The sequence below is a fragment of the Aquarana catesbeiana genome, linkage group LG03, assembly GCF_042186555.1.
Source record: "Aquarana catesbeiana isolate 2022-GZ linkage group LG03, ASM4218655v1, whole genome shotgun sequence".
Classification (NCBI taxonomy): Eukaryota; Metazoa; Chordata; class Amphibia; order Anura; family Ranidae; genus Aquarana; species Aquarana catesbeiana.
Window position 1 is genome coordinate 312920092 of NC_133326.1, and position 27362 is coordinate 312947453.

The window sequence follows — 27362 nt, forward strand, 5'->3', positions numbered from 1 at the left end:
GGAGCACGGGGGGTGAGCACCTCGAGTCACCGTTTGAACTACTACACACAGAAGTCACTGTTTTATGTTCCTGTGGCTGATGAACTGCATATAATACTGAACTCTGCTAACTATATTGTCCGGCTGGAAACATCTCAAAATCCTTATTGTAATTGCTGACATATTATAATACAAGGGTCTCGCTATTCTCAAGCGATTTGCCATGTGTACTATCTTAATGTAATTTCAATTTATGGGTATACCAACAATTTCTCAGAGAACCACAACGAATAGAATTTGGCACTGACACTTTATATTTATATTTAATTGGCAATTTGCCCCTGCCACACTGTCCCAATAGTTTTGGAGTTTGGGATGACTTTCATTTAATATTTATATAAATCACCGAACTAACTTATTTCAACATCCTCATACATTGACACCCTATATATATCACACACATTTCTTCAATTAAAAGAATATTTTTGCACTTTATAAGATGCTATAGTGTCACAATACTTTTGAACCTTGGGGTTAATTTTTATTTTATTTAATTTTTAAAGAAACTTTTGTCATTTTCACAATATTCATGCTAATCTGAACATATGAAACACTTTTTATACTGCACTTTATAGGATGTTTTAGTGTCCCAATATTTTTGAACTCTGGGGTCAACTTTTAGTTTATCTAATTTCTAAAGGATTATTGGTCTTTTTTCACATTATTTATGTCAATTTGAATATAGTAAGCACCCTTTGCTAATAGGGTAATAGGATTTCAACCCTCAATTTTTCACTTATTCTTTGGTTTATTATTATTTTTTGGTTTATTATTTGGGATTCACACATACAAAGTTAGTGGTTGAGATATGACCATACCTAGGTACATTAAGGAGACAGCCCATATAAGCACTTATGTTAATGAATATAGGTTGTAATTCATTTACCAATAAATATTTTTAGGGCAGCGCCACTCTTCTCCCACATTACCTCTCATACTCATTCTGGATGATGTCACCCAATGGCCAGGCCCCATAGTTATATTAGAAATATCAGACATCGGAGCGAACAGAAAGGCGGGAGCCAGTCAGAGGATGATCACTTTTTTTCAGGGGGTCAGCGGTGGAGGAAGAAGGGGGGCAGCATCTCTCAGATTCCAATAAGCCCCCTGCCCGCAGACCCCCGCAACCACAGGGATGAAGCCCTTGTCCCCATCAACATTGGGGGGGGGGGGGGGGGGTGCTCAGATAAGGGTCTGGTATGGATCTCTGCCGGGACCCCACAGCGTTTTTTTTTTCCTTGGTGTGGGGTTTCCCCTCAATACTTCGGTCCGGTATGGCTTGGTGGGGGGGGGGGGGCCCACACCATTTTTTTCTTGAATTTTTTAAGCAACCAGCTATATACAGTGAATGGAAAGCAAAAGACGCAAATCGCAGCAAAAACGCAGTACTTGCGTTTTGGATGCAGGTCCATTGAAGTCTATTACATGCAAAATGCTGCATGCTGCAGGAAAAAAGTCCCTGACCCTTTCCAAAAACGCAGAGGTTCAAAAATGCATCGATGTGAACATGTTCCATAGGAACACATGCTAAAAAAATGACCTGCATTTCTGCAAAAATCAGGAAAAAATGCATTGGTATGAATGGAGCCTAAATGTTTCTAAACGCACCTATACCTGCTTTAAAGCAATAACACCTAAATGCAGGAAAAATGATCTGGGAGGAATAAAAGTTGTTCCTAACTCTCAGATGACGTCTCCTGCACTTATGCCGGCCATAGATGGAGCGATTTTTTCTTGCAACCACGTGTTATCATCACTGACTGTGTTGATGGGGTTATCCCTCCCACAAAACCATAGTATTACCCAGACGGGGGAAGCCATCCTGGCCAGGAGAACACACAGTGATCATTGCTAGCGGCTATCGCCAATGTCAATAATCGCATGAAATGTCTGACAGGCTGGTTGTACCCAAGTTGATCAATTGATTAACTTGGGTACATTCAGCCTGCCCTCGAATCTTGGCTGGTCCCTGCTGAACTGGCCGAGATTCAAATTTGCTATAACTGGCTTTAGAAAACCTAAACAGAGGAATACCATTGTGAGTGAGGCCTAAATGTTTAAAAAAAAAAAAAAGGCTGGCCATACATTATACAATATTTTTATTCAATTTCCTTTAGATTTACTTTCTATGTAACTATGTAGTGCAAGGGCCTGTCTGACTGCATACAAATTAAAAGTGTTTAGGTTTGACCTTAAATTATATGGTGTTGGTAAATCTAAAGGAAAACTGTAAAAGAAAATTGTATAATGTATGGCCTGCCTTAACAGGACTGCCCTCCCTTGTGCTCCTCCTGCTTTGAACTGATGGAGCTATGTTCTCTTATTTTCTAGAATGCATCTGTGGGAAATTTACTTCTACCACTGTTGTTAAGAACCAGTAACTAGAAAAAAAAAAAAAAAAAAAAATCCACAGATAGGTGCCCTGGTTTAGCAAAGGCTGCATAATAAACACCTAGCAGGAGAGCTATTCAATTACATGCTTACATCTAAAAATTGACATTTTCCTGTATATGAAAAACAAATTTGAATAGAAAACCTTTCAAAGCTCACCAATATCGAGCTCCCACAGGTCGTCAAGACGACATCCGGACATTCCTCCAAAGATGTAAAGCTTAGGTTTCCGATTATCCTTTCTGCTGTATATGACAGCTGAGTGGGACTCTCGTGGACATGGAGAAGTTCCTTTGGTCTGTGGAATATTCCAGCCAACCACTCCACTTCCTGGACGCAACTCAAGTTCATAAAAATCATTTAGGTACCTAATGTGTAATAAATATATATATATATATATATATATATATATATATAATTAGGAAAATAAATTGGTAGGCTCCTCTCAAAGCTTCAAGTTTGATAAAAAAAAAAGTTCACATACAAAGCTTGCAATGGCTTTTCTTCTTTCCCAATCATGTGCATATCTTACTGCTGCCTGACCAATCTCTGCTAAGTCAGTATATATCCTCATGCAATGTAGCACTATATATTGGAAGGTTTAGGAAAATACCAACTTTTAAAAGTTAGAATAATACTTGGGAAAAGGATGATGTTTTAGCTTGTGCAAGTAAAAAAATGATTTGCTTTGAAAAAGTATTAAGCACTAAATTAATCCTTTCTAAACGTATATGAAAGCTGCAAGCACTAGTTCTAGGGTTCTGAGAGGTGGCTGTTTTGCAGTGAGAGGATCACACTGTTGGCATGTAAATGTCCAAAAGCAGCAAAATTTAAAGCCCATCTCTGGGCAAACTTTAGCCTCCCATCTACCCCTTCCCTCTGCCTCTCTTTAAATCATTAAAGTGGTTGTAAAGGCTGAAGGTTTTTTTACCTTCTATGCATGAAGGTAAAAAACCTTCAGTGTGCAGCTTCCTCCTAATACTTACCTAAGCCCGATCTCGATCGAACAATGTGCGCGAGACACACGCAGATTATGTCCACTTGGTCTGCAGTCTCTCTTTTGGATCCCGAGAGGAAAGTCAATAGAAAGTGTCCATGTCTCGCAGGCAGTGACATGTACACCCAAAGAAGCCTCCTGTGCAAGGAGAATTGCAAAAAACTCAAGACCTGAACATCACATGACTATTGATTTGCGTACAAGGGGAACTTTTTGATGCCAGCAATTAGTTCAAAGGCAGGTTGGGGGGAGGACAGCATGGGAGAGAAGAACAGCCTGGAGTTTACCTTTAAGGCCCCATTCACACCAGCGGAACAATCAGGTCCATCTGTCCGTTTTTCAGGCGGACCCCATCGGACTAGCCATTGTTCTTTATGGGACAACGGATGTCAGCGGACATGTGATTCAATCCAGTCCGCTAAAAACAGCCAGATGGGGATATGTTTGGCATCTGTCCAGCGGATCAGATGGCAATCGGATGAAAACGGACCGCCCCATAGAAAACAGTGAACCTGTCATCCGCCTGCTCAGCAGGGATCAGCAGACAGATCCCCCGCTGAACAAATAGAAAAAAATCCAGCACCACGATGGCTCAAAATTAAAACAAAGATGTTTTTTTTACATCCATCCATTAAAAGGAATGAAAGGCCTATGTAAGTGTCTGAAACGCATCAGATTCGTTACAGGCATAATTAAAGGTATTGATTCCTTTTAATGGATGGATCTAATTAAATCGTTTATGTTTTATTTTTGAGACATTGTGGTGCCGGATTTTTTTCTCTTTGATTGGACGTTTGAATGCCTGAGTATGGGGGCCATCCGAGCACGAGTCTCTATCTCATGTCATCATTAAGAGCTATTTTGGGGTAGCAGCACAATTTCAATAGATGCAGATTCCCCACTGAGCAGGCGGATCCGTTTGGACGGATTATGCCTTGTGTGTAAGGGGCCTAACAGTAAAATGTATCAGATAGTTAAGCCAAAGACCTTTTCCATACTGATCTAGAGTAAAAAAATATACATCAGCAAGCAGAGTAACCTAAAAGCAGCACTGCAAAGACAAAACAGTTACTTTATATCTTCAGCATAAGTCGGAGGTCAAGGTGTGCATTACTAGCCTAAGATTATGGCCCAAGTTATACAATGAAATATTAAATCCTCATTCCAGAATAATACTTTGTCTGCAACTATGCTAATCAGAAAAACATGTTTACCTGGGAATATTGTTGTTGGTGTCTTCACTCTCGTTGGCCAGGCCACCAAACAAATAACATTTATTACCATGAAGAGAAAAGCTGTGCCCTAGTCGAGGACAAGGCAGGGATCCATTAGATGAAGGTTGAGGCTTTAATTTCCTCCACAGCCAACGACTTGCCTGAAGAGTAAACCAACATTCTATTTACTCAAATAAAACACATGAACATTTAGGCTTAATGTACACAGGATGTTTTTACAACCTCTCCTGAATGATTTAACTTGACAGATAGTAACCCACGTTTAAAATATCAGTTTTGCCACGTTTAGCGGCATTCATGTTTAGAATCGGTTGAAAAAAAAATTTTTTTTTTTTTTAATTTAGCCAAAAATGAAAAACGTCTATAAACGGAATGTGGTTAAACGCAAGTTACCATGTTTAGCCGCATTTAGCGCTTGAAATGCCTCTTAACTCAGCTTCTGAACGCATTTTTTTGGGTTCCAAAAAAAGCCTCTAAACTCAACTGCCTAGAAACGACTGTAAACAACCTGTGTACATGTACTGATAAGATAACATGGAGGAGATTTCAGGAGCAGTTGAAAAAAATGCCCAACTGCTCCTAAACGTCCGTTGAGCAGCAGCAGTGTACATGAGGCCTAACACGCATGCTTTCATTTTGTATGAAAACAATATATGTGGCAATATTTATTTAACCACTTAAGGACCAGCCTCGTTTTGGATTTTAGGTGTTTACATGTTTAAAACAGGTTTTTCTGCTAGAAAATTACTTAGAACGCCCAAACATTATATATGGTTTTTCTTCTAACACCCTAGAGAATAAAATAGCGGTCATTGAAATACTTTTTTTTGCACCGTATTTGCGCAGCGGTCTTAAAAGTGCACTTTTTTTGGAAAAAATGCACTTTTTTGAATAAAAAAATAAGACAACAGTAAAGTTAACCCAATTTTTTTTTATATTGTGAAATATTATGTTGCGCCAAGTAAATTGATACCCAACATGTCACGCTTGAAAATTGCGCCCGCTCGTGGAATGGCGTCAAACTTTTACCCTCAAAAATCTCCATAGGCGACGTTTAAAAAATTCTACAGGTTGCATATTTTGCGGTACAGAGGAGGTCTAGGGCTAGAATTATTGCTCTCGCTCTACCGGTCGCTGTGATACCTCACATGTGTGGTTTGACCACCGTTTTCATATGCGGGCGCTACTCGCGTATGCGTTTGCTTCTGCGCGCGAGCTCGTAGGGACAGGGGGGTTTTAAAAAATGTTTTTTTATTTTTATTATTTATTTTACAATATCTTATTTATTTTTACACTGTTTTTAAAAAAAAAAAAATGGTGTCACTTTTATTCCTATTACAAGGAATGTAAACATCCCTTGTAATAGAAAAAAGCATGGCAGGACCTCTTAAATATGAGATCTGGGGTCAAAAAGACTTCAGATCTCATATTTACACTAAAATGCAATAAAAAAAAAAAGGTCATTTAGAAAAATGACATTTGAAAAAATGTGCCTTCAAGAGGCGTGGACGGAAGTGACGTTTTGACGTCGCTTCCGCCCAGCAGTGTCATGGAGACGAGTGAGCGCCATCTTGGCCTCACTCGTCTCCAGACAAACCACGGAGTAGGACGCGATCGCCTCCGCCGCTACCGACGGCTCCGGTAAGTGGCGGAGGGCACCGGATCGCGGCGGGAGGGGGGAGGCCCTCTCCCGCCACCGATAAAAGTGATCTCGCGGCGAATCCGCCGCAGGGACCACTTTTATCTGACAGCCGGCCGCCGCACAAAAACGGGGATACCGGGGTTATGGCAGCTAGCTGCTGCCATAACAACGATATCCCCGCTCAAAGTTTGGACATACATCGTCGTGCGGCGGTCTTGAAATGGTTATAATAACATTTAATGAAAAGTTTGGATTTTTACTACAGCTTACCTGTAAAATCCTTTTCTTGGGAGTACATCACGGGACACAGAGCAGCCATAATTACTAACTGGGTTATACGCCTATAGGTGAATGGACACTGGCAAACCAAACAAACAGATAGGAAAGTCCTCCCATATATAACCCCTCCTACACAGGAAGTACCTCAGTTTTGTAGCAAGCAATAAACTTCCCAAACAAGAGGGGAGGGATCTCTGTGTCCCATGATGTACTCCAAGAAAAGGATTTTACAGGTGAGCTGCAGTAAAAATCCTGATTTCTTTATCGTACATCATGGGACACAGAGCAGCCATAATAACTAACTGGGATGTCCCCAAGCAATGCTCTTTGAGGGGAGGGAACCCATTATGACCAAAGAAACACCATCAGAACAACATGATCTATATTGTTGCCTGCAGTACACTGCATCCAAATGCAATATCCTCCTGAGTCCTAACATCTACTTGATAAAACCTAGTGAATGTATGTACCGAAGACCCAAGTAGCAGCCTTGCAAATCTGAGCCATCGATGCTTGATGACAAACCGCCCATGAAGCACTCACTCTTCTGGTAGTGTGTGCCTTTATTGGAATAGGCAGGGCCTTACCTCTTACACCATATGCCTGAACAATCACTGGGCAGATCCATTGACAAATAGTTGACTTAGATGCTGCCTGCCCCATCTTGGGACCTTCTGGCAAAATAAACAGAACATCAGTCTTTCGCATCTGAGCTGATATTCTCAGATAGACTCTGATAGCCCGTACTACATCAAGAGAATGAAATAATCTCTCCTCTGCAGACTGTGGATTCGTAAAAAAGGAAGGTAGAATAAAAACCTGATTTAGATGAAAACTGGACTCTACCTTGGGCAAAAATTCTGGTTGTGGCCGCAAAACCGCCCTAACCTGGTGCAAGCTCAAATAAGGTTCTTTACAGGACAGAGCAGACAACTCTGACACCATCCTGGCCGACGTCACTGCCACTGCCTCTGTAAAACCCCCAGAACTAAATTTAAATCCCAAGGGCACAGAGGCGGCTTGACCGGTGGAAGCACACGAACCATCCCCTTTACAAATGTTCGTACTAAGGAGTGAGAAACAACAGGCCTCTGAAAAAAGATTGCTGAGGTTGAGATTTGACCCTTAATTGTACTTAAGGCCAGATTCATATCCACCCCTTTTTGCAGAAAAGCCAAAACTCTCCCGATGACATATCTACGTGCCACCTCCTGGCCTCACACCAGGCAATATAGGATCTCCAGACTCTATTGTAGATATTGCTGGAAACTGGCTTTTTAGCATTCAACATGGTAGACAATACCGACCCAGAAATGCCCCGGTCCCTTAAGATCCTGGTTTCAATAGCCAAACCATTAAACTTAGAGACCGTAAAGCAGGGTGGAATATTGGACCCTGTGAGAGCAGATCCGGACGGAGTGGAAAAACCCAGGGGTTTCCCACCGCCATTTTTACAATCTGTGCATACCAAGTCCTTCTGGGCCAGGCCAGAGCTACTGGAATTACCGGCTTTCTCTCTTTCCCGAATTCTGCGTAGTAACATTGGCAACAGCCGGATTGGTGGAAAGGCATATATCACGGAAAACGGATCCCACCAAATTATCAGGGCATCTGCCCCTAATGACAGTGGGACCCTGGTTCTGGACACAAAACGGTCTAGTTTCCTGTTGAACCTGGACGCCAGCATGTCTACATCTGGAACCCCCCATCGGCGGCAGATTGATGCAAAGATCTCGGGATTTAGGGACCACTCCTCTGGTAACATCTGCTGGCGACTCAGAAAGTCTGCCTGCCAATTCTCCACTCTAGGGATAAACACAGCTGATAAGGATGGAACAAATTTTTCTGCCCAAGTCAGCATGCGATCTACTTCTTTCTGGGCTGTCTGACTCCTGGTGCCCCCCTGGTGATTGATATATGCCACAGCCGTGGCATTGTCAAGCTGGATTCTCACAGGACATCCTTGTAGTCTGGAAGTCCAGAAGCTTAGAGACAAACAAGCTGCCGAAATCTCCAAAACGTGGATGGGCAAGCTCTTCTCCCTCTAGGACCACTCTTCCTGGACGGCGGCCTCCTCTAGGATTGCCCCCCCATCCAGAAAGACTGTCGTCTGTCGTCACCACCTTCCAGACCATGGGTAAAAAGGACCTTTCCTTTTACCAGAGGGACTGTCTTGTTCCAGACAGATAGAATGTTGCTTTGAACTGGAGTGAAACTGTGCATAAGGGACTGCCTCGAATGAGAACACCATCTTCCCCAGTAGCCTCATACACAGGCAAATGGAGGGATATCTTTCCTCTTTATGATGGGGTTTTTCATGACCCTGACCTTCTCTGGCGGTAAGAATACCTTTGCCTTGACTGTACCTAGTATTAGCCCGATATTCTAGGCGCTGAACCGGTTGCAGGGCCAATTTTGACCAATTCAGAACCCAACCCAGCTGTTCAAGAATTGAACCGCCCGAGCTACATTCTGCCTCAGGTCTGGAACCGTTTGATCTATCAGTAGTAGATCGTCCAGGTACCCTGCAACCGATATTCCCTGCGATCTTGGGTATTAACAAAGATAGTTCTGAGTGGGTAGTGCCACAAACTGAAGATGTTGGTCGCCCACGCAAATCGCAGAAACCTTCGATGGGACCTGCAGATTGGCACATGTAGGTACGCGTCCTTGATGTCTACAAACGCCAGGAATTCCTCCCCATGTAAGGAGGCTATCACTGAACGAAATGATTCCATTTGGAAAGAACTAATGACCAGAAATTGATCCAGAGCCTTGAGGTCCAGAATAGACCTTACATCTCCATTTGGCTTTGGGATTATGAAAAGATTTGAGTAAAACCCCTTGAATCTTTCGATGATTGGAACCTCTGAAATTACTCCTTGTAACTTTAGCTGATCTATTGCCTGAAGAAAAGATCTCTTCTTTACCGGGTCTATGGGGACATTGAACCTTATGAACCGAGAGGGGGGAAGCCCCCGGGATTCTATTTTGTACCCCTGAGATACGGTGGAAATAACCCACTTGTCTCGGATCACTTCTTCCCAGGCATCTTTGAACCTTAATAGCCCCCCCCACCCGCGTGAGTGGAGGCGTCCCTTCATAAGGAAGGCTTGGGACTGACCTTAGGAGGTCTCTGGGCCTAGGGCTTTTTCTGCCCCTTGCCTTGAGGCTTTCCTCTAGGACCAGACGGCTGAGGCTGTCGATACTGCCTGAAATTAGAAGTGCTGGGTACTGAAGCACTAGACACCTTGAAAGAGGGTTGTCTACTCTTCTTCTTAACTGGCCACCGTGAAACATAAGGCCGAGGTAATTCTGCCAAATCCTCAGCAGGTACCCCTTGATCGGGAACAGTCTCAGTTACCCGCTTCACTTGGTCCTTTAAAGACTGACAGATACCGATAGCTGCTACTGCCGGTTGTACAGCAGACCCGGAAATAGCAAATAAAGTTTTTAATAAAGACTCCAATTTCTTATCTGCTGGATCCTTAAACACCTGGGCATTATCTACCCAACAGGTGAGACTCTTATTCACAGAAGAAATGGCTGCGTCCACAGATGGCATGCTCCATTTTCCTAAAAATTTTTCCTCCATAGGTTACAAAAGTGGAAACAGCTTATCCGGGTGATCCCAGTCAGCATAGATGATCTGCTCTAGTAACGGATGCAATGGAAAAGCCTGTGAACTCTGTGGAGGCCGCAGAGATCCTAAAGAAGAAAAGGAAACTTCAGGGACCTCCACAGCTGGTAATTTGAAACCTGATCGGACCATCTCCGTGAGGGACTGGATCAGCAGTCTCTAGGATTGAGAGGCTGAAAAATGGTTCTTCAGAACCTGACTCCTCAGAAGTGGAATCTGTGGCCCGGCCAACGAAGGTGCCGGCGTGAGAATTAGATGCACAGGGGTGAGGGAATCCTAAAGAACCGCCCGCCTCCCGATAGACTCAACCTGGCTGGAAGCTCCACAGAGAAGCACCGCCGTCCGCAACAACACTGCCCCCGGTGGATAGAAAAATTATGACACCTGTTTTTTGGGTTTTTTTTAAAGAAAAAGGTAAGAGACTGAAAATACAATTTACGAAATCACAAGTGCAAAAAAAAGTTTTTTTTCAATACACTTACCAGTCCCGCCGCAGGATTCTGCTAAAAAGCTAGATTCCAATCTTCCCCCATCACGGCGGGTCTCTGTCTCTAGGACCTTCAAGGACCGGGTCCCCTTGAATATGGGGCCTCTCCCTTGGACCTGTAAAGCACCCTGCCGGAACTCCTTAGGGATTTTGTATTTCTTATCAAGGATCCGGATCTTCCAGGGTCCAGTGACCAAAGGGTCACATTACAGGCAAAACTTCTTAATCTTCTTGTGTAACGAGGTTCGGGTAACAACCATTTTAGTGTATCACCATTTGGATGGATCCAATTATATAGCCCTTTTAAATCCTTCAGGATCTGTTCTGGGACCATCTCTTAGCTAGCTCATGGAGAGCTTCTTCAAACCGTGACCATCACCTTGAAGACACTGAGGTACTTCCTGTGTAGGAGGGGTTATATAGGGGAGGAACTTCCTGTCTGTTTGTTTGGTTTGCCAGTGTCCATTCACCTATAGGTGGCGTCTAACCCAGTTAGTTATTATGGCTGCTCTGTTTCCCGTGATGTACGATAAAGAAATTTAAGGTACTAGGGTCAACCTTTATATCATATTACAAGTAGCATGAGAAGGTATGGTCAATTACTGTATATGTTACATGACAACTCCACAAATAAGTGTAGGTTCACCAAAAAGCAGGTCTATAAACTTACAAACACTCTGTGATCTGACTGTATATGCCTGGATTCTGTGAACATTCTTTAAAGGTTTAGTTCACCTTTACAAAAAAGCACACCATGCTGTCCTATATGGGTATAGAAGCATAGTGTGGTAAACCTACCTTCCAGCCAGGGTTCCCTTTCAGTCCAAAGGAATCATCACAGGCTGTGGATGATTTTAAGAAGGTTTCTTTTTAATACCGATTTGGCCAGGAGGAGGAAGGGGCCCAGAGCCGTGAACAAAGTTACTAGCGAGAGCCCGCTGGAGAGGTTACACTGGAGGGTGAGAATATGAGTGCACTACACTGAAAATATGGAGATTGAGGGGGATTAGGGTGCTCGCACTCTATCCCACTATCTATGGTCTGAGTTTCAATGGTGGGACGCCTGAGGTGGGGAGAGGGGAAGGAGTTGACCCTTATGGGAGGGGGAAGGGACGTGCCACCTCTTCCCCCTAAAGGCATTGTTGGGGCTGGAATTGTTCGTTGTTCAGGGTTTTTTGTTTGCTGTTTTGGTTTAATTAATAAAAATTTTAAAAAAAGAGCGTAAATACTATACAGGGCTAAGGTTGGGATTCAGGACTATGTGCTCACAGAATGATGGCACTGATATCCTTGACTGAATCACTGTGAATTTATTGCTACCGGTATGTATTACCCACCCGGTGTTTTGTATGTAACATTTTTGTTATGCTAAATAAAAACTTTTTTGAAAAAAATTAAATAAATATCGGTTTGGCCCATATTTTAGCACACTATGCTGCTTTACCCATATGGGACAGCATTAGAGCTGCACGATTAATCGTCAAGAATCATTATCGCGATTTTTTTCCCGTTGCGATCTTGACAAAAGCATTTCCCGATTCTTTCTATGCAGAGAATTCTTTCTGCTCTTCTGAAGCCACAGCCATCAAAAGAAAGGAAGAAAAAAAAACAGCAGTCTGCCAAGTATCACAACATTCTTTAGCAGTGGAACTAAGTCTAAACATTGTAACAATTTGTCAAAGGAATAGACTTCAGTGTGTATATATATATATATATATATATATATATATATATATATATATATATATATATATAGTTTTAGTAGATACCCTAGAGAATAAAATGGTGGTTGTTGCAATATTTCACACTGTCACACTGTATTTGCGCAGCGGTCTTTCAAATGCAATTTCTTTGGAAAAAAATACTTTAACCACTTCAATACCACTTCTATCAGACGCGAGTGAGGAAAAGCCGATCAATGGCTCTTCCTATTGACATCGTGATCAGCCGTGACTGGACACGGCTGATCACGTGGTAAAGAGCCTCCGCCAGAGGCTCTTTACCAAGATCGGTGGAGCAGTGTGTCAGACTGACACACCGCTCCACCGATCGCCACGATGCACGTCTCTGCGGGTGCGCGGCGGCATGTTATCCTGCTGGACATCATACGACGCCCAGATAACGAAACCACCGCCCGGCCGTCAATCTGCTATAGGCCGGGCGGGAAGTGGTTAATGAATTAAAAAAAAAACTAACCAGTAAAGTTAGCCTAATTTTTTTTGTATAATGTAAAAGATTTTACGCAGCAAGAATCATGAGAGAATCGTGATCTTTATTCTAAGCAAAAAAATCGTGATTCTCATTTTGGCCAGAATCGTACAGCATAATGTGTTTTTTCATGAATGTGAACTAAACCTTTAGGCCTGTTTCACATGACTTTATATTGTATAAGAGCAGTGTAAACAGCAAGCTTTGACAAAGCATTTGCAGAACTTTCAACAAACTTTGTAGAAGCCTTTAGGCCTGGTTCACATTTTTTAGTGCGTTTTCAGTTTTAAAGAAACACGCTAAAGTCCATTTCACATGTTTTCCTATGAATGTAGTTCACATCTGTGCATTTTATGGAAAGGGCCATGGATTGTTTTCTATTTTTTTGGTTTCATAGACTTCAATGGATCAAACGTCTATTGAAAAAAGCAAAATACACCTGGAACATGCAAACTGCAACCTGCATAAGTGTGAACCAGGCCTTAAAGCACCATGCAGCTCCAGTTTGTGAATGTTAAACACAGATCCTCATGGGGTGCTGATTGACACTTTAAAACAAGCCGCTAGCAGGCTTCAGCACTTCTAGAAGATTGTTGAAAGCCTGCTAGCAGCTTGCATAAAGTGACAATCAATACTTCCATCGGGATCTGTGTTCAACATTTACAAACTGGAGCTGAAAAGTACTTTAGAAACTTCAACAAAGCTTGCTGAAAACTCTGCAAATGCATTGTGAAAGCTTACTGTTCACATTGCTCTTATACAAGCTGAAACCTGTGTGAAACAGGCCTTAAAGAATGTTCACAGAATCTAGGTATTCATTGTCAGATCATTGAGAGTTTGTATATTTATAGACCTTTCACCCTAATGACTGATGGTCAAGCCTGCATGGGGGAAACACTGATCAGCCAGAACAGATTTTCCCAGCCAAATGCAGGTTTGTCATCACAGGCCAGTCTGCAGTATTTCCCCTCTCCTTACAACCCGTACAAATGTTTGTTCAACTACTCAATGGCTTTTTCAATACTGTTCAAAAGTAACAGATTGACATAAAATGCGTCCCTCCCCAACTGCACATACTTGCGCCTTCCATTTACCGCCCTGCCAGTCAACACAAGCAGGGAGAAGATTATGGCCTGTCTATGCTCCAAAACCGCAACATGGAGCTTACATTGGACAAAGGACTTGCTGTCTGGGTCCGAGTGGTCACGCACCAGACCTGCCACATGGGTGGCGGGGAAGCGAGCGACATACTTGCCGAGCTTGGAAGTACCAAATATGTCAACTCACTCCCAGAGCCTGAACAGAGTGGAAATTGAGCAAAGGAAATATGAGTGTATGCAGCTGGAGAGGGCAGCAGTGGACATGCTGCATTTCCCTACATGTGCAAAACACAGTTTCACTTCATGGTACATGGTACAAAAAAGGCTGCAATCGCATTATTCCCTATCCTATGGTGACAACTCTTACTAACTGTGCTATATTCATGGAGGAACAGCATTGTTAACTTAGGCTGCACTCCTAATTTGACGACAAACACACCCCCCTCTTCTACAAGGATACTAGAATTCTATCAACAAGCATTTTTATGTACTTGCAGAAAGTGTACTTAGCTTGAGAAAAAGAAAACTAATGCAGACATCTAATAATGTTATGCTGCAAAATACTTTTTTTTTTTATATAGGGCACGTTCACACCAGAACGTGTTGTGGGAAACACGCTTTCAGTGCGCGTTTAAAATGCAATCTGCAGCGGGTGTCAATATTAAGTCAATAATACCCCAAACGCATTATGCTTGCCAGCATCGGATTGCATGGTATAGAAGTATGCATGCACTACTTTTGGTGCGGTACGATTTCAGCCCATTCAAAATGAATGGGCTAAAATCGCACTGCGCAGAACTGCATGTGAATCTGTGCGCTCCTGTGACAATACCAGTGTGAACCGGCCCTGAAATACAGATAAATATATTTCCCAGACAACTAATCAAATATGAAAATGGAGCTATTATAGTCATATTTTTCCTTAGGCACAGGAAACTATACCCTTCTCTTACCTGCAATTCAAATAGATCATTGCTGTATCTTCCATATTCCACCATTCCACCAAAAACCAGAATCCTTGTCCCATCACAGACAAATCCATGAGCAGCACAACCTGGAGGAATATCCCCCCTCACTGCTGGGAGAAACCACTGATTCGTAACTGTTGAGAAACAAATGCATATAATTAAGAAAAAATATCTTATATTATGCTTCTACCAGCTGTAATAATCACTGTTTCTGGGGATGTAGAAATTGATACAGTAACCTTGTAAACACTGCATATGCTTTAAAAGTGGAGCATTGTTATAGCATTATATATTACCCCATGTTAAAACAGAACTTTCGTGACATTTTAACGTCTGTATAGCTTTAGGGGAAATGGGGGAAATTGAATAATAGTTCAAAAAAACAAAAAAAACTACAAAGCACTTTGGGTTTTCAGGATCAAGAGCAAGGCTTTTGTCAGAAAAAAAAAGCTAAATAGACCTTTTTCATAACACTACAGCTTAAAAGACTGTCAGTTTCTTAAAGCGGAGGGCAACCCTAAAATAAAAAATTGAATTAATATTCTTAAAAAAAAAAAGTTTAACTTACCTGAAACCCCTGTTGCTAGGCAGTCTTCCTAATCTGCCTTTTCCTATTCCATGGCGCTTCCTCCTCTTCGGCGAGCGGCCCGGTTGCCTTTCTGGGACGTGTGTGTCCCAGAAAACAACGGGGCCATTCAAAGTGCTGCACGGCTCGCGCATGCGCAGTAGGAAACGGGCAGCGAAGCCGCAAGGCTCCACTGTCTGTTTCCTTTCGTTAAGATGGAGGTGCCGGCATGGAGGCGTCTGAGGGATGGATCGGCCTCGGGGGGGGGGGGGGGGGGGGGGGGGGGGGGGGCGACATTGCAGGCTCGCTGGACAGCTAAGTGTCCTTACTTAAAAGTCAGCAGCTACAGTGTTTGTAGCTTCTGACTTAAAAAAAAAAAAATTGCGGCCCGAACACCCCTTTAAAAATATATATATCAACAAGAGAAGGACCTTTCCCAACTCACCTATCCCAGTCAAGTCTCCTAACTCTCATCTGTTCCTGCACAGCAGCCTGTTGCTTGCCCCATCACAAGCTGTGGTACTACCACCCTCCAAACTGCATGTCTCTTCTGCAATAGGAAGCCTGCCTGCTCACTGTGACAGCAGAACTTTAGTTTCACTTTCAATGCTGCTCATCGGACTTTAACCACTTCACCTCCGGAAGATTTTACCCCCTTCATGACCCGGACATTTCTTATTATGAGGCACTGCACTACTTTAACTGACAATTGCGCGGTCATGCAACGCTGTACCCAAACAACATCATAAAATTTTACACAAATAGATCTTCTTTTTGGTGGTATTTGATCACCTGTGGGTTCTTTTATTTGTTATTATATAAACAAAAAAGCTGCCAATTTTGAAGAAACATAAAAACTTATCCTCAAAAAAAAAAAAAAAAAAAAATCAAGTGACCAGTGCTTATAATATTATACACTGTCACTGTACTAATGACACAGGGCAAGAAGGGGTTAACATTTAGGGCGATCAAGGGGTTAAATGTGTGCCTAACAAGTGTTTATGTGTGTGCTGCTTTTAATGGGGATCTAGTTGTAGAGTTGGAAGCCCCAGGGGAATCCCCCCACCTCGCGCTTGCAGGGAAGCCCCCTGAGTGCGAGGTCGGGGATTCACCCGGGAGTTTCCCTGCGCGTGAGGTGGGGGCTACCCCCGGGGGGTTTCCCTGCGCGCGAGGTGGGGGCTACCCCCGGGAGGTTTCCCTGCGCGCGAGGTGGGGGCTACCCCGGGGGGTTTTCCCTGCGCGCGAGGTGGGGGCTACCCCGGGGGGTTTCCCTGCGCGCGAGGTGGGGGCTACCCCGGGGGGTTTCCCTATGCGCGAGGACGCAAGGTGGGGGCTACCCCCGCGAGGTGTGGGGGGGGATTTCCCTGCGCGCGAGGTGGGGAGGGATTTCCCTGCGCGCGCGGTGGTGGGGGGGGCGGGATTCCCCTGCGCGCGCGGTGGTGGGGGGGGCGGGATTCCCCTGCGCGCGCGGTGGTGGGGGGGGGCGGGATTCCCCTGCGCGTGCGGTGGTGGGGGGGGCGGGGATTTCCCTGCGCGCGCGGTGGTGGGGGGGGGGCGGGATTCCCCTGCGCGCGCGGTGGTGGGGGGGGGGCGGGATTCCCCTGCGCGCGCGGTGGGGGGGGGGCGGGATTCCCCTGCGCGCGCGGTGGGGGGGGGGGGCGGTATTCCCCTGCGCGCGCGGTGGGGGGGGCGGGATTCCCCTGCGCGCGGTGGGGGGGGGCGGGATTCCCCTGCGCGCGCGGTGGGGGGGGGGGCGGGATTCCCCTGCGCGCGCGGTGGGGCGGGATTCCCCTGCGCGCGCGGTGGGGGCGGTTTATTCCCCTGCGCGCGCGGTGGGGGGGGGCGGTTTATTCCCCTGCGCGCGCGGTGGGGGGGGGGGGGGCGGGATTCCCCTGCGCGCGGTGGGGGGGGGGCGGGATTCCCGCGCGCGCGGTGGGGGGGGGGGGCGGGATTCCCCTGCGCGCGCGCGGTGGGGGGGGCGGGATTCCCCTGCGCGCGGTGGGGGGGGGGGCGGGATTCCCCTGCGCGCGCGCGGTGGGGGGGGGGCGGGATTCCCCTGCGCGCGCGCGGTGGGGGGGGGGGCGGGATTCCCCTGCGCGCGCGGTGGGGGGGGGGGGGGCGGGATTCCCCTGCGCGCGCGGTGGGGGGGGGGGGGGCGGGATTCCCCTGCGCGCGCGGTGGGGGCGGGTTTATTCCCCTGCGCGCGCGGTGGGGGGGCGGTTTATTCCCCTGCGCGCGCGGTGGGGGGGGGGCGGTTTATTCCCCTGCGCGCGCGGTGGGGGGGGCGGTTTATTCCCCTGCGCGCGCGGTGGGGGGGGCGGTTTATTCCCCTGCGCGCGCGGTGGGGGGCGGTTTATTCCCCTGCGCGCGCGGTGGGGGGGGCGGTTTATTCCCCTGCGCGCGCGGTGGGGGGGGCGGTTTATTCCCCTGCGCGCGCGGTGGGGGGGCGGTTTATTCCCCTGCGCGCGCGGTGGGGGGGGGGCGGTTTATTCCCCTGCGCGCGTGGTGGGGGGCGGGATTCCCCTGCGCGCGTGGTGGGGGTGGGGGGGGCGGGATTCCCCTGCGCGCGGTGGTGGTGGGCGGCGGGATTCCCGCGCGCGCGGTGGTGGTGGGCGGCGGGATTCCCGCGCGCGGTGGTGGTGGGCGGCGGGATTCCCGCGCGCGGTGGTGGTGGGCGGCGGGATTCCCGCGCGCGGTGGTGGTGGGCGGCGGGATTCCCGCGCGCGCGGTGGTGGTGGTGGGCGGCGGGATTCCCGCGCGCGGTGGTGGTGGGCGGCGGGATTCCCGCGCGCGCGCGGTGGTGGGCGGCGGGATTCCCGCGCGCGCGCGGTGGTGGGCGGCGGGATTCCCGCGCGCGGTGGTGGTGGTGGGGGCGGCGGGATTCCCGCGCGTGGTGGTGGGCGGCGGGATTCCCGCGCGCGCGCGGTGGTGGTGGGCGGCGGGATTCCCGCGCGCGCGCGGTGGTGGTGGTGGGCGGCGGGATTCCCGCGCGCGCGCGGTGGTGGTGGGCGGCGGGATTCCCGCGCGCGCGCGCGGTGGTGGTGGTGGGCGGCGGGATTCCCGCGCGCGCGCGGTGGTGGTGGTGGGCGGCGGGATTCCCGCGCGCGCGCGGTGGTGGTGGTGGGCGGCGGGATTCCCGCGCGCGCGCGGTGGTGGTGGTGGGCGGCGGGATTCCCGCGCGCGCGCGGTGGTGGTGGTGGGCGGCGGGATTCCCGCGCGCGCGCGGTGGTGGTGGTGGGCGGCGGGATTCCCGCGCGCGCGCGGTGGTGGTGGTGGGCGGCGGGATTCCCGCGCGCGGTGGTGGTGGGCGGCGGGATTCCCCTGCGCGCGCGGTGGTGGTGGGCGGCGGGATTCCCCTGCGCGCGCGGTGGTGGTGGGCGGCGGGATTCCCCTGCGCGCGCGGTGGTGGTGGGCGGCGGGATTCCCCTGCGCGCGCGGCGGTGGTGGTGGTGGGCGGCGGGATTCCCCTGCGCGCACGGTGGTGGTGGTGGGAGGGATCAGTGACTCCTCTCTCTGTGTATAGATGGGTGACTCCTCTCATACAGCCCTATGTCCTCTCCCTGTGTATAGATGGGTCAGTGACTCCTCTCATACAGTCCTATGTCCTCTGAGTATAGATGGATCAGTGACTCCTCTCATACAGTCCTATGTCCTCTCTCTGTGTATAGATGGATCAGTGACTCCTCTCATACAGTCCTATGTCCTCTCTCTGTGTATAGATGAATCAGTGACTCCTCTCATACAGTCCTATGTCCTCTCTCTGTGTTTAGAAGGATCAGTGACTCCTCTCATACAGTCCTATGTCCTCTCTCTGTGTATAGATGGGTCAGTGACTCCTCTCATACAGTCCTATGTCCTCTCTCTGTGTATAGATGGATCAGTGACTCCTCTCATACAGTCCTATGTCCTCTGTGTATAGATGGATCAGTGACTCCTCTCATACAGTCCTATGTCCTCTCTCTGTGTATAGATGGATCAGTGACTCCTCTCATACAGTCCTATGTCCTCTCTCTGTGTATAGATGAATCAGTGACTCCTCTCATACAGTCCTATGTCCTCTCTCTGTGTATAGATGGGTCAGTGACTCCTCTCATACAGTCCTATGTCCTCTCTCTGTGTATAGATGGGTCAGTGACTCCTCTCATACAGTCCTATGTCCTCTCTCTGTGTATAGATGGATCAGTGACTCCTCTCATACAGTCCTATGTCCTCTCTCTGTGTATAGATGGATCAGTGACTCCTCTCATACAGTCCTATGTCCTCTCTCTGTGTATAGATGGATCAGTGACTCCTCTCATACAGTCCTATGTCCTCTCTCTGTGTATAGATGAATCAGTGACTCCTCTCATACAGTCCTATGTCCTCTCCCTGTGTATAGATGGATCAGTGACTCCTCTCATACAGTCCTATGTCCTCTGTGTATAGATGGATCAGTGACTCCTCTCATACAGTCCTATGTCCTCTCTCTGTGTATAGATGAATCAGTGACTTCTCTCATACAGTCCTATGTCCTCTCTCTGTGTATAGATGGATCAGTGACTCCTCTCATACAGTCCTATTGTGTATAGATGGGTCAGTGACTCCTCTCATACAGTCCTATGTCCTCTCCCTGTGTATAGATGGGTCAGTGACTCCTCTCATACAGTCCTATGTCCTCTGAGTATAGATGGATCAGTGACTCCTCTCATACAGTCCTATGTCCTCTCTCTGTGTATAGATGGATCAGTGACTCCTCTCATACAGTCCTATGTCCTCTCTCTGTGTATAGATGAATCAGTGACTCCTCTCATACAGTCCTATGTCCTCTCTCTGTGTTTAGAAGGATCAGTGACTCCTCTCATACAGTCCTATGTCCTCTCTCTGTGTATAGATGGGTCAGTGACTCCTCTCATACAGTCCTATGTCCTCTCTCTGTGTATAGATGGATCAGTGACTCCTCTCATACAGTCCTATGTCCTCTGTGTATAGATGGATCAGTGACTCCTCTCATACAGTCCTATGTCCTCTCTCTGTGTATAGATGGATCAGTGACTCCTCTCATACAGTCCTATGTCCTCTCTCTGTGTATAGATGAATCAGTGACTCCTCTCATACAGTCCTATGTCCTCTCCCTGTGTATAGATGGATCAGTGACTCCTCTCATACAGTCCTATGTCCTCTCTCTGTGTATAGATGGATCAGTGACTCCTCTCATACAGTCCTATGTCCTCTCTCTGTGTATAGATGGATCAGTGACTCCTCTCATACAGTCCTATGTCGTCTCTCTGTGTATAGATGGGTCAGTGACTCCTCTCATACAGTCCTATGTCCTCTCTCTGTGTATAGATGAATCAGTGACTCCTCTCATACAGTCCTATGTCCTCTCTCTGTGTATAGATGGATCAGTGACTCCTCTCATACAGTCCTATGTCCTCTCTCTGTGTATAGATGGGTCAGTGACTCCTCTCATACAGTCCTATGTCCTCTCTCTGTGTATAGATGGGTCAGTGACTCCTCTCATACAGTCCTATGTCCTCTCCCTGTGTATAGATGGATCAGTGACTCCTCTCATACAGTCCTATGTCCTCTCTCTGTGTATAGATGGGTCAGTGACTCCTCTCATACAGTCCTATGTCCTCTCTCTGTGTATAGATGAATCAGTGACTCCTCTCCTACAGTCCTATGTCCTCTCTCTGTGTATAGATGGGTCAGTGACTCCTCTCATACAGTCCTATGTCCTCTCTCTGTGTATAGATGAATCAGTGACTCCTCTCCTACAGTCCTATGTCCTCTCTCTGTGTATAGATGGATCAGTGACTCCTCTCATACAGTCCTATGTCCTCTGTCTGTGTATAGATGGATCAGTGACTCCTCTCATACAGTCCTATGTCCTCTCTCTGTGTACAGATGAATCAGTGACTCCTCTCATACAGTCCTATGTCCTCTCTCTGTGTATAGATGGGTCAGTGACTCCTCTCATACAGTCCTATGTCCTCTCTCTGTGTATAGATGAATCAGTGACTCCTCTCCTACAGTCCTATGTCCTCTCCCTGTGTATAGATGGGTCAGTGACTCCTCTCATACAGTCCTATGTCCTCTGTGTATAGATGGATCAGTGACTCCTCTCATACAGTCCTATGTCCTCTCTCTGTGTATAGATGGGTATACCTGCAGACAAGTTGAGTGTGCACAGTGCTCCGCCATTGTAGATAACGGGAAATGCTCAGGCCCTGATCCCTGTCCCCTCCTGGCCTCCTCCCTCCCCGGTCCCCCCTCTCACCCGTGTTATAGACGTGCAGCTCCTCCGCTATGCCCTCATTTCCGCCTCCAAAGACGATCATCAGCTCCCGGATGGCCACAGCGCGATGCCCGTGCCGGGAATGAGGGACCGGACCGCTGGCCGAGGTCATCTGCCTCCAATTTAACCGGATGGGATCCGCCGCCATCAGATCCCGAGCCGCCTCCTCCGATCCTCCATCCCATAATGCAGCGGGGCGGCGGGGTCACCAGCAGGGCGAGCAGCGGCGGGGGGAGGCGGGGATTGTCACCAGTGCGAGTTGGCTGGGGACTCCACCTGTGGCACGGAGGAGACTTGTCAGGGGCGGGGCTATCCGCCGGGATGGACCCAATCAGCGGCTGTATGTGAATGTTCACTCAGGAACCCCTGTACTTCCCATAGAGACTAGCTAGGGAAAGGGCTCTATAGGATAACCAATTTCGGCAGCTGGCAGTACAGTGTAGGTGGTCCCCATAGGTGGCCAGGCATGTCCTCATTCATGTCATGGTTAGAAATTTCCCTGCAGTTTTGTGCATTGGTAGAAGAAGTCACCAAGTGCAAACACTGAGGTCCCTCAGAAAACACACCCTTCACTTCAGGTTCAAAAAGAGGCAATAGAAAGATTGTGCATGTCTCTATTCCAGTCAGGGCAAGGTGGACAAGACCCTGTCAGGTCACCAAAGACATTAGCCCCCTGCTATAGAAGAGGAGTAATAGTATACTACCTTTGTTCTCTTCCAGCAAAAGTTCTGGGAGTGTCCCCTGCCACACATCATGGTTCCGTCCTCTAACTACAGGACTCAGTGATGAAGTAGCGGTTACTGGATGAAACCATGAGTTGTGGCAGGGGACACATTCATCCAACACTACTGGAAAAGTTCGCTGAGGGGATATAGGAAATATCTGTCACCACAGACGTGTGTATAATACAGCTTTTGTTATAAGAAGGTGACAGTTCCATATCTTTAGAGACCTCGGGGCCCTTGAAAATGCTCCCACTGTCAGAGGGCACTTGAGGTGGACTACTACTACTGAGTGAGACTATGTCATTTTTAATGCTTTTAAAATTTCATGAAATGTGAGTTCAATGCTAGCTGGGGTGAAGTGGTTTCATTTTTATCCCCTCAGATACTGCACTATAGGAGGCACTTTCTCTCATTTTTATTTTTTTTTGCATGTGTTGCTGAAGTTACCGGTAGCCATTGTGGATTTAAAGTTTGAAGCAGCACAGTGGAGTACCTACCTGCTTTTGATTACTTTCATCCTTTGAGCCACCAAGATTCTCTGACGATCCCTGGGAGGGAATGTTTGCACAGGGTGCAAGGCGTGTTTGACCCCTTGCAGGGTCGTTTAAAGGAGGTGAGTAAGCATTGCATGAGGTGGTGGGAGCACTCCGTTTGTGGAGGTTGTCTGAAGATATCACACAAGCTTGTTTTTGTTTTGTTTTTTATTTTTTTGCACAACGTGGATTCATTCATTCTATGTTTTTTGGACTTTTTTCACATTATTGCAATATCAGTGTTTATCACCATAATTGTTTATTTCACTTTTATAGCACTGTCACACCTATATTGTTTTTTACTGATTTTTGTGGGAGCACATTAGTCACAGCTGCAGTAAAAAGTTATCACTATTATATGTTTTTCTAAGTTTCACATTTCACACCATATTAGCGTGCAACTACCTCAATTTTCAATTGTTGAAATAAAGCCATAAGAAGTTCTGTTTGCAGTTTGCGAGAAGCCATGCTGGGGACACAGCAATCATGTGGAAGAAGGAGTTCTGGTCAGATAAGACAAAAATTTAACTTTTTGACCTAAAAGCAAAACGCTATGTGTGGCGGAAAACTAACACTGCACATCACCCTGAACACACCATCCCCACTGTGAAACATGGTGGTAGCTGCATCATGTTGTGGGGATGCTTTTCTTTAGCAGGGGCAGGGAACCTAGTCAAAGTTGATGGAAAGATGGATGGAGCCAAATACAGGGCAATCTTAGAAGAAAACCTGTAATGCCGTGTACACACGACCGGACTTTCCGTCGGACCAGAAAAGGTCAGACGGAACGAATCTGTCAGACATTCCGATCATGTGTGGGCTTCATCAGACCTTTTCTGTCGAAAAATCTGACAGACCTTAGAAATAGAACATGTTTCAAATCTTTCCGACGGACTCGATTCCTATCGAAAAAAACGTTCGTCTGTATGCTAGTCCAACGGACCGAAAACAACGCAAGGGCAGCTACTGGCTATTGAACTTCCTTTTCTAGTCCGGTCGTACGTCATCACATTCGAAACAATCAGACTTTGGTGGGATCGTGTGTAAGCAAGTCCGTTTCGTCGGAAGTCCGTCGAAAAAGTCCTTTGGAGTTCAGTCTGACGAGAAGTCCACTCGTGTGTGTGCGGCATTAGAGTCTGCAAAAGACTTGAGACTGTGGCAGAGGTTCACCGTCCAGCAGGACAATGACCCTAAACTTACAGGGGGTCATTTACTATAGAGCTGCGGCGCTAATTGCCGCAAATTAGCACTAATTTGCGGTAATTAGCGCTAAATCTGTATTCACTATAGCACTGGTGAGAAAATACTCCCAAAATCGAATTTACTATAGTTCCCTGAAACCAAATAGCGCCCAAACCCTTACTCTGCTAAAACCTGGAGTAGTGCACATGGAAATAATGTTTAGAGCATGATATGATTGCCTAAATGGTACTGAAATATGCGGTATATTATTGAAAGATAATCTGCTTTTAAACTTTGTGAAAAAGTGATTTCTACACCGAAATATCTTTAAAAGTCTGAGAAGTGAAAAATTCCCCGTTTTGGACAACTAGGTGCCAACACAACTGAGCATGCTCAGACCTGAAAATAGCTCTCATTTTAGCTCCAGTGTCTTTTTTACCCGGCGCTATAGTAAATACCAAAATGAGAGCTAATTAGAGAGCATTTTTTTGAAGTGAAAATCTGCTCTATTTTAGTCCAAATCAAGTTTCAGCCATTGATTCTAATGGAACAATTCTAACTTTCACAAAAAAAAACCTTTTAATGTTGAGATGAAATGTATCTTTCTGTGAAATAAATTTTCCTTTGCAATATTGTTGCTTCTACTTAAAATATTTTGTTTTTAAGAATGCTACAATGTGGAATGTTTTGATGTTTTGGTAAAATATATTTTTCTCTGTCACTTTCACTTGTAACTCTTCATCTCACAACAAGCTTTACCCCAAACTCACACAGGTGTCTTTACAATCCACAAACAATACCATTGCTGTTGAAAATTTAAAATGAATCACAATTTTTTGTGCTTTTTATTATTTCCAAATATTCACAATTTGAGCCCAAAAATGTGATATGTGTACCAACATCAGAAATCAAAATGTAATTCCCAAAAAATTGAGGGTAATATTCTACTCTCACCCACAAAAAACACCAAATATCACAGAATAAATCAAGAAGAATAACTCTTGAGTAATGTAATTCCATCACCTGTATGTCCAAAGAAATGCAGTATTTATGTGTATTTATGTGTAGTTATGTGTAGGAGGTTCTTGCATGTGGCAGCTCCGTGGCTTAGAGGTTAGAACTTCTGCTTGGTATCTCTGAGTGTCTGGGTTCAAATCCCAAACATGTTGCTTCATGTAGAGAAGTTGTCTCATCTCTCAGGTCCTATAACTATGTCTAAATGTAGTATTTATGTGTAGGAGGATTCCACCACCATTGTAAGTCTTTTCCAGATACATTATTTAGCCAAAAGTATTGGGACACCTGCCTTTACACACACATGAACTTTAATGGCAGCCCAGTCTTAGTCCGTAGGGTTAAAATTTGATTTGGCCCACCTTTTGCAGCTAGAACAGCTTCTGGGAAGGCTGTCCACAAGGTTTAGTGTGCCTATGGGAATGTTTGATCATTCTTCCAGAAGTGCATTTTTGAGGCCAGGCACTGATGTTGGATGAGAAGGCCTGGCTCGCAGTCTCTACTCTAATTCAGCCAAAGGGTGTTCTATCGGGTTGAGGCCAAGACTCTGTGCAGGCCAGTCAAGTTTCTCCACCCCAAACTTGCTCATCCATGTCTTTATGGACCTTGTTTGTGCACTGTGTGCAGTCATGTTGGAACAGGAAGGGGCTTTCCCCAAACTGTTCCCACAAAGTTGGAAGCATGAAATTGTCCAAAATGTCTTGGTATGCTGACGCCTTAAGAATTCCCTTAACTGGAACTAAGAGGCCAAGCCCAATCCCTGAAAAACAACCCCGCACCATAATCCCCCCTCCACCAAATCATTTGGACCAGTGCACAAAGCAAGGTCCATAAAGACATGGATGAGGGAGTTTGGGGTGGAGGAACTTGACTGGCCTGGACAGAGTCCTGACCTCAACACAACAGAACACCTTGGGGATGAATTAGAGAGGAGACTGTAGGTCAGGCCTTCTCGTCCAACATCAGTGCCTGACCTCACAAATGCACTTGGAAGAATGGTCAAACATTCCCATAGACACACTCCTAAACCTTGTGGACAAGAAGAGTTGAAGCTGTTATAGCTGCAAAGGGTGGGCCAAATGAGTTTTGAACCCAATACTAAGACAGGGATGCCATTACAGTTCATGTGCATTTAAAGGCAGGCGTCCCAATACTTAGGACAAATTGCTTGTGACACTGAGCATGGCTATGGACTTAGGGCTGGTTCACACCACAGAGACGCAGAGAACATGTGTGGGGCTGCCTGGTGACTAAGTGGGTAGCAGATCTGTCTAGCAGCACCTGGGATGTTGGTTCAATTCCCCAACATGCTAATCCTTGTGTTGAAGTTTATATGTTCTCCCTGTGTGGGTTTCTCACCACAATCCAAAGACATGCTGGCATTTTATTTGTCTCCTGTCGAAATAGGTTCTAATGTAAGAAAGTAAATTTTGGACTTTAGATTGGAAGCTCATTTCAGCCAGGGACTGATGTTAATGTTTATTAGCACTAATCATGCCCAGGGACTTGGACATTTCAAATTTTAGGGTTTACACTTCACAGGTACATATGCTTAGAAAACTGTTACTTTGTTTATGTGGATGCAAATGGACTTTGATCTTTGTCCTGTAGTTGGAGATTTGATGCACATAGCCAAGGGCTAACACAGTTGCGAATAGTATCATGTGTTCCTGCTCATCAGGTGCAATCACTTTAGACATACATGAAGAGACAGATTGAAAGATACTGGTGGGCGTGTACTTCTATTGGGTGTGTCAGTGTTCTAACAATAAAACCTCTCTTATATAAAGGCCTGCAGTAGGGGGGTTTGTTTGGCCTGAGAAGGTCAGGTTTTGTGCTGTGATTTGTGGGGGTAGAAGGAATGATATTGTGCATATTGACAAATGCCCAACTAGATAGATTTGATGAAATTCTTGTGCATTTCTTCAATCAAAAGTGGGTTTATGTGGCCATGCTGTCAATGTTGTGCATGTATTGTTCCTGTCTGATCATGTAAACATCGTTTGGAAGCATCTGCTGACCTACTCTTTTTGATCTCATGTTTAATCGTGTACACCGAAATGCAGCTTCCAGCAGAACA

At 46.4% G+C, this 27362-nt stretch overlaps 1 protein-coding gene across 3 annotated transcripts in view; it reads right to left on the reverse strand.

Moving 5' to 3' along the window:
- The window catches only part of HCFC2 (host cell factor C2), a 74829-nt gene extending 52689 nt beyond the window's left edge, over positions 1 to 22140 (reverse strand). For 2 of the 3 annotated variants that reach the window (XM_073620296.1, XM_073620294.1), the window contains exons 1-4: positions 21811 to 22139; positions 14972 to 15120; positions 4642 to 4802; positions 2590 to 2798 (exon numbers count right to left, since the gene is read on the reverse strand). In XM_073620296.1, the coding sequence (XP_073476397.1) occupies positions 2590 to 2798; positions 4642 to 4802; positions 14972 to 15120; positions 21811 to 21976 (685 nt within the window). In that variant the 5' untranslated portion in view covers positions 21977 to 22139. Of the gene's footprint in view, positions 1 to 2589; positions 2799 to 4641; positions 4803 to 14971; positions 15121 to 21810 lie in introns of all 3 variants that reach the window. The other variant, XM_073620295.1, reaches the window with a different exon arrangement.
- Positions 22141 to 27362: the final 5222 nt, after the last annotated feature.